This window comes from Rhinoderma darwinii, chromosome 5, assembly GCF_050947455.1.
Source record: "Rhinoderma darwinii isolate aRhiDar2 chromosome 5, aRhiDar2.hap1, whole genome shotgun sequence".
Taxonomy (NCBI): Eukaryota; Metazoa; Chordata; class Amphibia; order Anura; family Rhinodermatidae; genus Rhinoderma; species Rhinoderma darwinii.
In genome coordinates, this window is record NC_134691.1 from 204,654,330 (window position 1) to 204,671,856 (window position 17,527).

Below are 17,527 nucleotides of genomic sequence, written 5' to 3' on the forward strand. Positions count from 1 at the left end.
TCCCTCATTATGTTCTGGATGGAATTTCACCATTTTAAATGTACCGTAGGAGTAAAATTTGCAGCAAAATCCACACGTAAATCGTGTGTATTTTGCTGAAGAAATGCTGTGGAAAATTCGCTACGTGCGGGTACCCATACTTGACCCCTTAATGACCGCTGATATGCCTTTTCACGGCGGCCATTAATGGGCTTTATTCTAGGCCGACGCCTTTTCACGGAGGCCTAATCGACGTCCTGCACGGGTCTCCCCATATTTGGTATCGTCGTAATCATACCGAACCATAGAATAAAAGGTAGCATGTTATTTACGCCGCACAGTAATCGGCGTAAATGTAAAACGCATAGAATATTGGCTAAATTGATGGGTTTTTTTTATATCCCCCCCAAAAAAAAGTGAATAAAAAAATTCTACATACCCCAAAACGGTGCCATTGAAAAATACAACTTATCCCGCAAAAAACAAGTCCTCATACAGCCATGTCAACGTGAAAATAAAAAAGTTATAGCTCTTCAAATGTGACGATGGAAAAACTATAAAAATTGCTTAGTCATTAGGGCCCAGAACGCAAGCAGGGGAAAGGGGTTAAAGAGGCTCTGTCACCAGATTTTGCAACCCCTATCTGCTATTGCAGCAGATAGGCGCTGCAATGTAGATTACAGTAACGTTTTTATTTTTAAAAAACGAGCATTTTTGGCCAAGTTATGACCATTTTTGTAATTATGCAAATGAGGCTTGCAAAAGTCCAAGTGGGTGTGTTTAAAAGTAAAAGTCCAAGTGGGCGTGTATTAGGTGCGTACATCGGGGCGTTTTTAATACTTTTACTAGCTGGGCGCTGTGAAGAGAAGTAACATCCTCTTCTCTTCAGAACGCCCAGCTTCTGACAGTGCAGATCTGTGACGTCACTCACAGGTCCTGCATCGTGACGGCCACATCGGCAGCAGAGGCTACAGTTGATTCTGCAGCAGCATCAGCGTTTGCAGGTAAGATCGACTTACCTGCAAACGCTGATGCTGCTGCAGAATCAACTGTAGCCTCTGGTGCCGATGTGGCCGTCACGATGCAGGACCTGTGAGTGACGTCACAGATCTGCACTGTCACAAGCTGGGCGTTCTGAAGAGAAGAGGATGTTACTTCTCATCAGAGCGCCCAGCTAGTGAAAGTATTAAAAACGCCCCGATGTACGCACATAATACACACCCACTTGGACTTTTACTTTTAAACACACCCACTTGGACTTTTGCAAGCCTCATTAGCATAACTATACGTTGGATTGCATTAAGTCCTTAACCACAACAACGGAACTGTACATGGCTTGTCGTTAGGGGGTTAAAGTAGCTTGACCACTCCGAATTGTATTTTTTGGAGTGGGAAAATAAATGTTGCAAATGATTGCACATATTTGGTGCAATCACAGATACAACATTTTAACCTGTTAAATTTTCACCAAAATTAGATGTAAAATGAATAATAAATGTAGGCCATTGTATCATAAAATTACTTATTAATGCCAAATCACACAGAGGTTACTACATGTATTTTTTACCTTTATTCAATATGCTTACCTCTGAAAACCATTTTGAGAAGAGACTGTGGCTATTGATCTCTATAAGTTGACCATATCTATATCTAGAAAATAAAATGCAACAAGGTGAATTGTTTGTATTACTATCTTAGATGCAAAAATAAATCTAAATGTTTTTTCTTATATATACAGTGCATTCAGAAAGTCTTCAAATCCTTTTGTTATGTTGAGGCCATGTGCTAAAATAAAAAATATTTATCATGATTCTGCACTCAATATTCCATAAAGACAAGTGAAAACCAAAACTCCCACCAAACGAACTAATCGGGGGAGAAGGGCCTTGGTTAAGAGAGGTGACGAAGAACCCAATGGTTACTCTGGCTGAGCTCCAAAGATACTGTGTGTGCTGTGTGCAGATGGGAGAAACTTCCAGAAGGTCAACCATCACTGCAGCACTCCAATCTCGGCTTTTTGACAAAATGGCCAGAAAGAAGCCTCCCCTCAGTAAAAGACACATGAAAGCCCACCTGGAGTTTACAAAAAAGCAACTAAAGGACTCTCAGGGGCCGTTCACATACGCATGCCGTCCGCTTCAGTTTGCCTCCGGCGTGTTGAAGAACAGCCGGAGGCAAACTGATGCTACAACGGATCCCATAGCTTTCTATGGGATCTGTTCTGGCACAGGGGACATCCGTTGTGGTGCCGGACCTCCCTGGGAGCCGGATGCAAAAACGTTACCTGCAGCGTTTTTGTTTACGGCTCCCAGGGAGGTCTGGTGCCGTATCCTATTTCAATGGTGGCCGGATGTACGCCGGGTGCTGCCGCACCCACCTTCCGGCAGCGCCCAGTGGAAAGTTGTATGTGAGCTAGGAGCGGAATCCCCGGTCATAGCATTGCCGGGGATTCCGCTCTAGAGCCCCTGACGACTACCCTCCAATCCGTCCCGGATTCAGCGGGACAGTCCCGAATTCCGGGCGGTGTCCCGTGGCTCCGTGCGGCGGGGGGTATGTCCCGCTGTCAACTGTGTTTGCGTCCTCAGGACACAGTTGAACTTAATACTGAAGCAAGGAACGATCAGGTCCCTGCTTCAGCATGAGTTCAGATCTGAGGAGCAGAGGGATGCCGAGAATACCCCAGGTACAGTGCTGTGCTCGGTGAAACCCTTGACAGGCTAGAGGGAGCCCTGAAGCTCCCTCTAGCAGAGGAATCCCCAGCAAGAGCATCGCCGACGCTGTGGCTTGGGATTCCCTCACGGAGGACCGCCTGACTCCACTGACCATGTATGGACAGTTACGTCAGTGGCTACTGATTGAGCGGAATCCCCGTTGCCGATAATCTGTCCGGAGTCGGCAACGGGGATTTCGCTCAAGGAGTAGCCACAAATGTCACTGTCCATACATGGACAGTGGAGTCAGGGGGTCCTCCGTTAGGGAATCCCCGGCCACAGCGTCGGCAATGCTCTGGCCGGGGATTCCTCTGCTTCAGTGGGGGTAGCTTCAGTGGTATATACAGGGGATGGGGGGTAGCACTCTTTACAGTGGGGGTGGCGCTATGTGGCGCCATCTACAGGGAGGCTCTGTGTGGCACAATCTACAGGGGGTGCTGTGTCGTGCCATCTACACGGGGGCGCTGTGTGGCGCCATCTACAGGGGAGCACTGTGAGGCGTGATTTACAGGGGGCACTGTGTGGTGCCATCTAAAGGGGGCACTGTGTGGCGCCATCTACAGGAGCTGCTGTGTGGCGTCATCTAAAGGGGGGCGCTGTGTGGCGCCATCTACATGGGGGCGCTGTGTGGCACCATCTACAGGAGGCGCTGTGTGGCACCATCTACAGGGGGCGCTGTGTGGTGCCATCTATAGTGGGGGCTGTATGGCACCATCTACAGGGGGCGCTGTGTGACATTATCTACAAGGTGTACTGCGGCATTATACACATGGGGTACTGTGGCATTGTATACAGAGGGCATTGCGGCATTATATACAGAGGCCACTGCTGCAATATATACAGTGGACGCTGCGTGGCGCTATCTACAGGGGGGCTGTGTGACATTATCTACAGGGGTACTGTGGCATTATATACAGGGGGTACTGTGACATTATCTACAGGGGTACTGTGGCATTATATACAGGGGGTACTGTGGCATTATATACAGGGGGTACTGTGGCATTATATACAGGGGGTACTGTGGCATTATATACAGGGAGTACTGTGGCATTATATACAGGGGGTACTGTGGCATTATATACAGGGATACTGTGGCATTATATACAGGGGGTGTGTGGCATTATATACAGGGGGTGTGTGGCATTATATACAGAGGGCACTGCTGCATTATCTACAGAGGGCAGTGTTTCATTATCTACACATGAAATTCATCAGTTTTTAAAAATTTGTCAAAAACGGAAAACACGGAAGTGATGCAAAACGTCCGTCAAAAATGGACCTAGATGGCTGTTTTTAACAGCCGACACCCGAACCCTGTTGTGTGAATCCCTCAGTGGTGTGGTGTGGGTAGGAGATGCAGGGTGGTATTGGGTAGCTGTAAAGGAGTGAAAAACGATCTACTCCCTGAAGTTATGGCTAGTGTTTGGCGTCTTTTCAGGCTCCCATGGCTGCTTTGAAGATCTGATCTGAGGTCAGTGGACAGCAGCTTCTTTCTGGGCTCTCTCTTGGCGCCGGCCTTGGCGCTGCGCTGAATATGACACACGTGACATTACAATGTGTGTGTCAGACTGCAGTGTAGCGCCAAGGCCGAAGCAGAGGAGAGCCCTGACATTGAACACAACAAGTATCTAATCTATCATGTATCCAATTTAACACAAACTATCCACCACTCTTAGGGATGGTTCACATCAGCGTTCGCTTTTTGTTCAGGGGTTTCGTAGGAGGTTTCCGTCGTGGAACCCCTCAAGGGAAAGTCAAACGGAAACCTTAGCTTCCGATTGCATCACTATTGATACCAATGGTGACGGAAACATGGCTAATGGTTTCCGTTTGTCACCGTTCCGGCAGGTTTCCGTTTTTTCGACAGAATAGCGGAGTCGACTGCGCTATTGATTCCGTCACAAAAACCTGCCGGAATGGTGACAAACGGAAACCATTAGCAATGTTTTCATCACCATTGATATCAATGGTGATGCAAACGGAAGCTAAGGTTTACGTTTGACTTTCCGTTGAGGGGTTCACCCGATGGAAACCTCCGACGGAACCCCTGAACGGAAAGCGAACGCTGATGTGAACCGGCCCTTATAAAATTGCCACATTTTCAGACCCTAGACTACCTTTTTGGTGGACCGTTGTGGTAAAAATTGATGTTAAAAACGGATGGTAAAAACTGATGACAACAAACGACAACTGATGGTTTTGTAGTAAAAATCTTGAAAAAGCCTGATGGCAACGGAAGTATTACTATTGAAATAAATGGTAATGAAAACAGAAGCTATGGCTTCCGTTTCCCTTTCCCTTGATGGGTTCCTCCGACAGAAAGGTCTGACAAAACCCACCAACGGAAACTGAACGCTGAACTGAACAGGCCCTAAAGCACGTCACACCTCTGTTAGTTACTTTCTGTCAGGCATCAGTTGCTTTTCGACAGTCAGAATAGCGTAGCATTTGATGGGTTCCTCCGACGGAAATGTCTGACGGAACCCATCAATGGAAACCGAACGCTGATGTGAACACACTCATAAGCTCTGTTCACATCTCCGTTAGTTCCTTTCCATCAGGCTTCCGCTTCCTGAGGCCTTATTTTTACTTGGATAATTTTTTGACACCACTTAATGTTTGCATATGCCTAAAAAAATTGTGCAGATATTAGGCGCCATGCACACGAACGTGCTTTTGCGGCCGCAATTCCCCCGAAAATCCACGGGAGAATTGCGGCCCCATTCATTTCTATGGGGCCATGCACACGACCGTAGTTTTTACAGTCTGTGAATGGCCCGGGAGCCCGCACCGCAGAAAGAACGGACATGTCTTATTACGGCCGTCTTCTGCGGTCTGGGCACATTGAAAATAATGGCCGCGACCATGTGCATTGCCCGCGATTTGCGGGTGGCTTGCGGCTGACAGTCCGCTGCCGGCCGACCCGAAAATCACAGCCGTGCACAAGGCTACGGTCGTGTGCATGAGGCCTTACACCGTTTTTAAAATCCTAGGTATTTATCTAGGGGTATAATGAGAATGTTTCGTTTTATTATGGGGTTTTCTTCACAGTCCAATTTTTAAATGAGGAAAAGACAAAATTATAAATAAAAGGGATGGGGTGAAAATGACAAATTAATTTATTCATTTAAAAATTCAGAGAGGAGTAGTAGATGTGGAAGCACTCCTTGATGCAAAGTCTAGATTTAGAAGGGTAGGTGTCGCACTGGTATATGGGGTCTTTGCTTATAGCATTTTTGGAGCAGACAGCGTTTTTTTTTCTTGGAAAGTGCTGTCAGGTGTCATCAATTGAAGAAGTAGAACTCTCTCCTACCTCTGCCACATTTCCAAATATTACATATATTTTTTTTCTTGCTATTCCAAGCATGTCCCCTGGTGACCAGTGTTCCTGAAGAGGACAAATTAATTTTACAATGCCATTTATATTCGGTATATAGCAAATTTTAATACCATATTTTAGGCTTCCGCATGACATTGTATGGTTTAAGCATCGATTTTAAATCGATAGATTGACTCCTGCCATAAATTTGTTGTATGGCTAGATGCATAGTGGATGTTGTGCATCGCACTGGGACAAGGGAGTTGCTGGCTCATGGATGGATGACAACATTAGGAAACCCGCTGTGTAGCGCCCAACGCTCTCACCAAACTGCAGGGTTTGGTTCACAAGGTTCTTTGGGAGTTTTTATTTTTACCGTCTAACGCTCCACTGTTTTTTTTCTCCCCCAGGAATTTAACAGGGTTACAATGTGTACCAATTATTAAGATCTTCGTGGTACCCCTGATCAAACAATGGGTGCGGGAGGTCCCACACAATCTTCCAAATGATGGTTAGGACAAGGGGACAGTTTAGGAGCTGAATATTACTATTTTACCCCTCATATACCCGGTAAGTGTGAGTAATCCGGCTGTTGTGGGGTGTATGTACAAGAAAAGTTATCTAACAAAGAAAAATTACTAAAAGGGTATATTTTTAAAAATCCAATCAAAATTGGGGTCATTCTGAGGAGGAAGTGGTTGTAAAATAATCATTAGAACGTATACATTTTTTTTATGGTCTCAAAAGCCTGGGCATTGTATTGCAAGATGTCTGTTGGCCAGTAGGAGCTTTGTGTTGGCATTTAGTAAAGCCCATATTTAGAACCAACCAATTTGGCACTATTAGTAGGATGCCACTTTTAAGGCCTGGCAAAAAAAAGAATAAGTTTCCAAAATGAATTGCTGGCCGTAAAGGTTGATTTGGTCAACCGTAAGCTTTGACAAGGTCATCAGGAAAAATATTTGCATTATTCTGATTATCAAACCGACTAATGCCCCGAATGATACTAGTGGTCCTAGTGACTAATTAAAACTAAACCAGAATAAGAAACAAGTCACGACCAGGTGTTTGAAAAAATACAAATAATCTTTATTAAAGTCAATTAGACACATGGAGACAACATATAACACTTAGACATAATAAAATGCCATGGACCCTCGAACACAAACGGAATCCGAACGTGAAAGCAGAGTAGCCCCCCAGAAGAAAAAATGGTCTGACAAAACCTATATATAGCTAAAGTGCATACATACATATTGATAAGCAGGTACTAGGCATGGTACGCTTTGCACAGATGAACACACAAATAAGTATAGAGAATATATATAAGGTACAATCTAAGTAAAAACGACATGTAAAGTAGTATACCTACACCTGCGTATAAGAGGATAAATAGGAGATCAAGACCAGGAGGGGGACCTCTGCTTAACCCAACGCGCGTTTCGCTGGTGCTTCGTCAGGGGTTGATTATGACAACCGTGCTATCTGTACATGGATTATCAAAGCATCAGTAAACTCCGATGCTTGTGGGGTGTAGGTGGTTGGGGGCAACTAATCAGGTAATGCGTCAGGCACAACCTAGACTTCACAGAACTATTCCCACAGCGAGCTTTGATGCAAATATTGATGTGGAAGCGATGTCAGAATCAGAGCAAAAAAAGCCCAAAATCTTCCTCCATGGATTTCAACATGAAGTTTTAGGAATTTATTTTCCGCCAGAGGTTTCCACCTCTGAACCTCAACTAAAATCAAATGGGATGAGGAGAAGTTTTGGAATTTATTATTTTTTTTTTATCAAAAACTACCACCAGTTTTTACATTTGCTGGATTAAAAGAAAAGCCTAAAAAACAAAAAACAAAACAAACACAAAAGGCTGAAAAAAACAGTGGTAAAAAACAAACAAAATTTTTTGACTACTCACCGTAAAATTCTTTTCTTGTCTAGTTTATTGGTGCACACAGACCGCGGTTATATGCCTGTACTGCTAGAAGGCCTGACACTATGAAATACCAAAGTGACTCCTACAGGATATACCCTGCCCACAGACACTGCGCTATTCACTCTTTCCGCAAGCAATAGCAGAAGCAGATAGAAGGTAAGATAGGTATGTTAAACACAAGAGTGGAATCCCTCAAACGGACAACGGCAAATAAAACATTGGAAAAAAAAAAAACAAGGGTGGGACAATGTACTGGACAAGAAAAGTATTTGACTGGGAGTACGCAAAAAAAACAAAACATTTTTCTTGTAAGTTATATAGGGGGACACAGACCGGGGGACATCCTAGAACAGTCCCCAGGGAAGGGAACAGAACACAGGACATGGTCAGCTATTTCACAGATGCCTGCAAAAGCTTGCGACCCAGAGAAGCCTCTGCAGAAGTTATTAATGACAGAGGATGGGATTAAGACTTCTATTCCTATTTTTTAAGACGACACCAAACTATGTAGTATAGTTCAGTCTATGGAAGATGTTTATAAATTTCAAGCAGATTTGGACACACTGGGTGTTTGGGCATCTACTTGGCAAACGAGGTTTAAATGTGGACAAATGTAAAGTTATGCATCTCGGTACCAACAACCTGCATGCATCATATGTCCTAGGGGGAGCTACACTGGGAGAGTGACTTGTTGAGAAGGATCTGGGTGTACTTGTAAATCATAAACTAAATAACAGCATGCAATGTCAATCAGCTGCTTCAAAGGCCAGCAGGATATTGTCGTGTATTAAAAGAGGCATGGACTCACGGGACAGGGATGTAATATTACCACTTTACAAAGCATTAGTGAGGCCTCATCTAGAATATGCAGTTCAGTTCTGGGCTCCAGTTCATAGAAAAGCTTTGGGAAAAATACAAAGAAGAGCAACTAAACTAATAAGGAGCATGGCGAATCTAAGTTTAAAAGAATTAAACCTATTTAGCCTTGAAAAGAGACGACTTGGGGGACATGGTTAACTTATATAAATATACAAATGGCACATACAAAAAATATGGTGAAAATCTGTTCCATTTAAAACCTCCTCAGACTAGGGGGCACTTCCTCCATCTGGAGAAAAAAAGGTTCAATCTGAAGAGGCGACAAGCCTTCTGTACTGTGAGAACTGTGAAGTAGATGGCTTTAAAAAAAAAGCATAGATAATTTCCAGGAATGAAAAAAGTGTAGAATTCTTGTTTGGATGTTGATCCAGTCGGATTATACCTTCCTCGGGATCAATAGGGGTAAAACAAAGTTATAATTTCTCCCATCCCTTCCTCCTATCTTTTGGTTGAACTTGATGGACATATGTCTTTTTTCAACCGCACTAACTATGTAACTATGTAAGTTAAGGTAGAGTGGGCCGTTACAGAGAAAAGCGGAACCCTTCCCTGGACGCAATAAGCATCGAGAACAATTACTCAAATCCACCGAGCAATTTTGGCCTTAGAGGCCACCAAACCCTTTCTGGGACCCTCATGGAGGATGAAGAGGGAATCGGGCCGCTGGAAGGAAGCAGTGATAGAAAGGTAAACCCACTGAGCACAGACAACATCCAGGGAGAAAGGCAAAGACAGCAAGACAATATCCGCATTAATGTGGAGGGCCGAAACAACTTTTGGCAAAACGGAGGGCACCGTGCAGAGCACCACCTTGTCTTGGTGAAGAGTCAGAAATGGAGGGGCTTCCACGTTATCACTTGACAACGACAGAATAATTCTGGCCCCTCCTTAACTGGCAGTATTTGAAGTGCATGTTATTTGCGACATACATATATATATATATATATATATATATATATATATATACACACATACATATATATATATATACATATATATATATATATATAAGCACATATATATATATATATATATATATATATATATATATATATATACACACGCACATACATTATATATATATATACACGCACATACATATATATACGCGCACATACATATATATACGCACATACATATATATACGCACATACATATATATACGCACATACATACATATATATACATATACATACGCACATACATATATATATATATATACACACACACACACACACACATGCACATACATATATATATACGCACATACATACATACATATATATATATATATATATATATACATACGCACATACATATATATACATATACGCACACATACATATATACACGCACATACATATATACACGCACATACATATATACACGCACATACATATATACACGCACATACATATATACACGCACATACATATATACACGCACATACATATATACACGCACATACATATATATACACGCACATACATATATATACACGCACATACATATATATATTATATATATATACACGCACATACATATATATATATATATATATATATACACACGCACATACATATATATACACACACGCACATACATATATATACACACACGCACATACATATATATATACACGCACATACATATATATATATATACGCACATACACATATACATATATATATATATATATATATACATACGCACATACATATATACGCACATACATATATATATACATACGCACATACATATATATATATATGCACATACATATATATATATATATATATATATGCACATACATATATATATATATACATATATATATATATATATGCACATACATATATATATATATATATATATATATGCACATACATATATACGCACATACATATATATATACATACGCACATACATATATATATATATATATATATGCACATACACATATATATATATATATATATGTATGCACATACATATATATATATATATATATATATATGCACATACATATATATATATATATATATATGCACATACATATATATATATATATATGCACATACACATATATATATATATATATATATATGCACATACATATATATATATATATATATATGCACATACATATATATATATATATATATATATGCACATACACATATATATATATATATATATATGCACATACACATATATATATATATATATATATATGCACATACATATATATATATATATATATATATATATGCACATACATATATATATATATATGCACATACATATATATATATATACACGCACATACATACATATACGCACATACATATATATACATATACGCACACATATATATATATACACGCATATATATCCAAAAAGAAAATTCAGCAGCACTCCAATGATCAAAGTGAAAAAAAGTGAAATTTATTGAGCCAACATGGCAATGCAACGTTTCCGTCCCACCTTGGGACCTTTCTCAAGCATAGTGATACATACAAATTCAGTGGTTTATATAGTGTGTATACAATCAGTGTCATCAATCTCATTAGAATAATGAGGTTGATATATACATCTCAAAATAACGTGATACAGCAAAGAAAGAGTATCGAAGCGACATCAATCGATACAAAGAGTGAAAACAATACGTTGAAGTTAAAAACAACATAAAACATACATTTGTCATGCAAGAAAATATAACATTCTTTAGATCGTAATATTCACCAGCTGGGTGAAACTCAGAGACTGCACGACCACTTAACCAATCAGAACGCAGGTATTGTTGTAAGACGTGTAACACTTGTTATTTCACAGCCAGTGTCTGTCCAGCTCCACTGCGCATGCGTCGGATCAGTCCGGACCGGATATGACGTCTCGCAATAGTAACTAGGATACCGATTGTTAGTAAACAAAGTCCTCATAATAATCAATTATATGTGATCGATCCGTATAACCCGGAGATGACACATTGCTTCCAAAATTAAGACATATCAATCCTCCGAAAAGGCCATTACATACAGTACAGATAGAAAATATGAATTAACTAAAAAGATCTTTTGCTCATCTTGTCTTTACACAGCACCAACAGGGTAAATATACCCAAGTCTTATACCTGCATGGGAATAGGCAGTTTACCGCACATCATAATTAAAGTAACAAAAGCTCATACATAGTAATATATCAGTAGAGTCCACACGAGAAGGACGGGATCCCGACCACATTCCGTGGGCGGCGGTCTCCATCAAACAGGTTCGTGGAAAGAAACGCACACCACATCGTGTACGCGATCCCAACCATATCACCTGTAACCCGTGTAACGGACTCACTATATTAAAAAAATAAACATAAATATAAAAGAAAGGGAAGAGATGTGCCGTAAATATCACCCAGCCATGGGAAAGGAAGAAACTAATAAAATTCAAATATGCTGGGAAAAAGACACATTGAGCAAGAGAACACTTCAACCACCTTTCCATCACAGATATAGCTAATATTGGTTATCGTAATTTCAATACAATTGATCTGAAGTGGTCCTGCAGTCCCATGTTTATCTATAATAGAAAAATTATTTTATTAAAAACATGTCAAAAATTTTTTATGTATCACACATTTTTTCTTTAAAGAGGAGAACATCACCAGAAGTCCAGACACAGCAGGAGGTAACGGTCTCAAGAAGCAACTCTGGCTACATTAAATTCAACGTTAAGACCATTAGGTCGCAAGGTATTCAATTGGAAAATCCATTGAAGTTCGCATTTATGTAGTGCTCTATGTCGATCACCACCCTTATAGGATACAGGGATATGGTCAAGGATCATAAATCTTAGATCCTTTTCCGTATGGCCATGATCAGTAAAATGTTTTGCAACAGGTAAGTCGCCTTTCTTTTTTCTTATTGAGTACCGATGGTTATTCAACCTTGTTTTAAAATCACATGTAGTTTCCCCCACATACAATAAATGGCAGGGGCACCAAAGTACATAAATAACCCAGTCTGTATCACAAGTTACATGGTGTTTAATTTTAAATACCTTATGTGTCACAGGATGATCAAAAGTATTACCCCTCTGCATAAGATTGCAATTAATGCATCTATGGCATGGGAAATTACCTGGTCTTAAAGACTTCAATAATATTTGTGTCCCTTTTAACTGTTGATCACCAACTCTGGTCCTAACAAGGTTGTCCCGTAGATTCTTAGATCTACGGTAAGACATTAAGGGTGGATTGTTTAGTTCACAAATATGATTATAGCTATTTTTGATAATAGGCCAATGTCTATTCAAAATACTGGATATACTGCCACTCAACACATTAAATGTAGATATAAATGGTAATCTTTTGCTTTTCATGTGTTTATACGGTTTAGTCAATGTTTCCCTCGGAATACTCATAATCTTCATTTTGTGAGTATGTAATAGATGTTTAGGGTATCCCCTTTGTGCAAAATTAGCTATCATGAGGTCTAAGGACGTATCTAAATCATTCGGATCATCTACAATTCGTTTTGCTCTCATCATCTGACTCAATGGCAAAGACCGTATCATGTTCTTAGGGTGACAGCTCTCAAACTGTAAGAGGGTATTACGATCTGTATCCTTCGTATAGAGCCTAGTAGTTAGGACATTGTCCCTCAGTATTACATTGACGTCCAAAAACTGTACCATTTCATTAGAATAGGTCATAGTAAATTGGATGTTTTGATCAATCTGATTCAGAAACTGGTGGAAAGACTCCAAGTTAGCCACAGTATCCGTCCAGATGAGGAAGACATCGTCTATGTATCTCCACCACCCCAGTACATGGGTGAAGTGGTGGGACACATAGACGCATGTCTCCTCCATCATGTCCATAAAAATGTTAGCGTAGGTGGGGGCCATATTGGACCCCATCGCCGTCCCCTTCAATTGAATGTAAAATTTGTCGTTGAACATGAAGTAATTATTGGTCAAAATAAGTTCTAGGAGAGACACAATGAATTCCCTACACGGGATATCATAGTCAGAATCCATTAGTCTCCGTCTCACCGCCTCCATACCTCTATCATGTCCTATAGAGGTATAGAGGGAGACAACATCAAAAGATACCAGCAGGGCTCCTGCTGGAGGTCTTATCTGTTTTAATTTCTGAAGGAAATCTGTGGTGTCCCTAATATAGGATCTAGTGTCTGTTGCAAATTGTCTCAACGCCTTGTCTACAAAAATCGAAATGTTGTTTAAAAGGGAACCCCTACCCGATACAATCGGGCGACCTGGCGGATTCACTAAGCCCTTGTGAATCTTGGGAAGTAAATAGAGACAAGGAGTATTTGGATGATCTATAAGCAAGAAGGTATATAACGCAGAGTCGATAATACCCTCATCCACTGCTGATGTCAGAAAATTGTTAATCTTCATCTCAATATCACACCTAGGGTCAGTTCTTAATAATTTGTAAATATCTGTATCACTCAACTGCCTATGAGCTTCCAACAGATATGTTGCGGTATCCATAACCACGACCGCACCCCCTTTGTCAGCGGGTTTGATGGTGAGGTCGTGGCTATGGATCAACTCATGCATAGCCGTCATTTCTGCAGTAGTGACATTTGGGTGATTAAGACAATCATTGTTCAGTACACGTAATTTAGACAGATCTTTCTTGACTAACTCCACATATGTTTCAATAGAATTCGATATCACAGGTGGCTGAAAGCCACTCTTATTAAATAAGCCAAAATCTTTGAGACAAATTGGTTTAGATTCAGTCTCCACTATATTGTCGTGGGGCTTGGAGTCAAACCACACTTTCAGTTTAATTGATCTAATAAAATTATATAAATCAAGTTCTAATTGAAACCAATCTAGACGTTGACTCGGACAGAAAGACAAGCCCCTGGCTAACAATTGCAATTGTGCATCAGACAATATATGGGAAGAGATATTTACCACGATTTCACTACACTCCGTTTTTGATTGTTGTACACAGTCCTCTGATTCACTTGACGCTGTTGCCTTTGTGAGCGGGTTCTTCCTTCCTCGGTTTCTTTTATGTCCTGCCCTCCTGGTGGGTTTTGATTTCTGTGCTCCATACTTGTTCCTCCTAAAAAATCATTGGCCTGATTTTCATATCGGTATTGACCATTATCCTTTAGTCGATGTTCCTGATATCGATTTTCTCCACTGGAATAATTTTTAAGACCACGTCCTCTTTGTTCCCTCCTTGATGGATCCATCACTCGATCATAAGCACGGTCCCATGTAAATATTTGACCCGTTTTATAGTCAAGTTGATCTCTATACCATTTGCGTTTTTTGACTTCCTCTGTTTCGGCTCGTGTTTTAGAGAGAGTGACCTGTAGTTTATCCATGTGCAATCCAAATTCCTCAATAGACATAAGGGTACGTAATATCTCACTCAATTCTTGAACTTTTTTCTTTAAGTTAATTTGGTCTCGATGTAAGAAATCCATATTCAACAATATCGTATCAAGAGCGTAATTATTTGACAGTTGCTCGTATTTAGATCTAAATTCTTCATGTTGTACATGCATAGTAGGTTTCATCTGTGGGCGCATCCCACGTGGAACCATTTTATTCTTATAATACTGACCAAGTGTTAGTAAATGTAAATCGACATTGATCAGCTTCTTGGACTCAAACTCCAAATTCCGCTTAACATCCGGTAATGAAGGTGTACTCAAAAAGGACACGTCACCCTCTGCTCCGTTAAGAATTCTGGCGATATCCTCCTCCGTAAAAACAACAGCAGTGTTGGCAGACGATATTTCATTATTAACATCATTTCGTTCCATCGTGAAAACAATTTAGTAAATTCCAATAATAGGTGCCGGCTGATAGGATCCAATACACACCAGTAGAAAAAACGGCAGCACTCAAATTCAGTATATAGGTTCCAGAAATGAAGGGTGCCAGCTGATAGTCCCGATCCAAAGACCATACGTATATCCAAAAAGAAAATTCAGCAGCACTCCAATGATCAAAGTGAAAAAAAGTGAAATTTATTGAGCCAACATGGCAATGCAACGTTTCCGTCCCACCTTGGGACCTTTCTCAAGCATAGTGATACATACAAATTCAGTGGTTTATATAGTGTGTATACAATCAGTGTCATCAATCTCATTAGAATAATGAGGTTGATATATACATCTCAAAATAACGTGATACAGCAAAGAAAGAGTATCGAAGCGACATCAATCGATACAAAGAGTGAAAACAATACGTTGAAGTTAAAAACAACATAAAACATACATTTGTCATGCAAGAAAATATAACATTCTTTAGATCGTAATATTCACCAGCTGGGTGAAACTCAGAGACTGCACGACCACTTAACCAATCAGAACGCAGGTATTGTTGTAAGACGTGTAACACTTGTTATTTCACAGCCAGTGTCTGTCCAGCTCCACTGCGCATGCGTCGGATCAGTCCGGACCGGATATGACGTCTCGCAATAGTAACTAGGATACCGATTGTTAGTAAACAAAGTCCTCATAATAATCAATTATATGTGATCGATCCGTATAACCCGGAGATGACACATTGCTTCCAAAATTAAGACATATCAATCCTCCGAAAAGGCCATTACATACAGTACAGATAGAAAATATGAATTAACTAAAAAGATCTTTTGCTCATCTTGTCTTTACACAGCACCAACAGGGTAAATATACCCAAGTCTTATACCTGCATGGGAATAGGCAGTTTACCGCACATCATAATTAAAGTAACAAAAGCTCATACATAGTAATATATCAGTAGAGTCCACACGAGAAGGACGGGATCCCGACCACATTCCGTGGGCGGCGGTCTCCATCAAACAGGTTCGTGGAAAGAAACGCACACCACATCGTGTACGCGATCCCAACCATATCACCTGTAACCCGTGTAACGGACTCACTATATTAAAAAAATAAACATAAATATAAAAGAAAGGGAAGAGATGTGCCGTAAATATCACCCAGCCATGGGAAAGGAAGAAACTAATAAAATTCAAATATGCTGGGAAAAAGACACATTGAGCAAGAGAACACTTCAACCACCTTTCCATCACAGATATAGCTAATATTGGTTATCGTAATTTCAATACAATTGATCTGAAGTGGTCCTGCAGTCCCATGTTTATCTATAATAGAAAAATTATTTTATTAAAAACATGTCAAAAATTTTTTATGTATCACACATTTTTTCTTTAAAGAGGAGAACATCACCAGAAGTCCAGACACAGCAGGAGGTAACGGTCTCAAGAAGCAACTCTGGCTACATTAAATTCAACGTTAAGACCATTAGGTCGCAAGGTATTCAATTGGAAAATCCATTGAAGTTCGCATTTATGTAGTGCTCTATGTCGATCACCACCCTTATAGGATACAGGGATATGGTCAAGGATCATAAATCTTAGATCCTTTTCCGTATGGCCATGATCAGTAAAATGTTTTGCAACAGGTAAGTCGCCTTTCTTTTTTCTTATTGAGTACCGATGGTTATTCAACCTTGTTTTAAAATCACATGTAGTTTCCCCCACATACAATAAATGGCAGGGGCACCAAAGTACATAAATAACCCAGTCTGTATCACAAGTTACATGGTGTTTAATTATAAATACCTTATGTGTCACAGGATGATCAAAAGTATTACCCCTCTGCATAAGATTGCAATTAATGCATCTATGGCATGGGA

At 40.3% G+C, this 17,527-nt stretch overlaps 1 protein-coding gene across 3 annotated transcripts in view; it reads right to left on the reverse strand.

Moving 5' to 3' along the window:
• TRIP13 (thyroid hormone receptor interactor 13) overlaps positions 1–17,527 on the reverse strand; it is a 202,918-nt gene that overhangs the window by 45,807 nt on the left and 139,584 nt on the right. For all 3 annotated transcript variants that reach the window (XM_075826882.1, XM_075826881.1, XM_075826883.1), the window contains exon 8: positions 1,566–1,629. In XM_075826882.1, the coding sequence (XP_075682997.1) occupies positions 1,566–1,629 (64 nt within the window). The remainder of the gene's footprint in view (positions 1–1,565; positions 1,630–17,527) is intronic.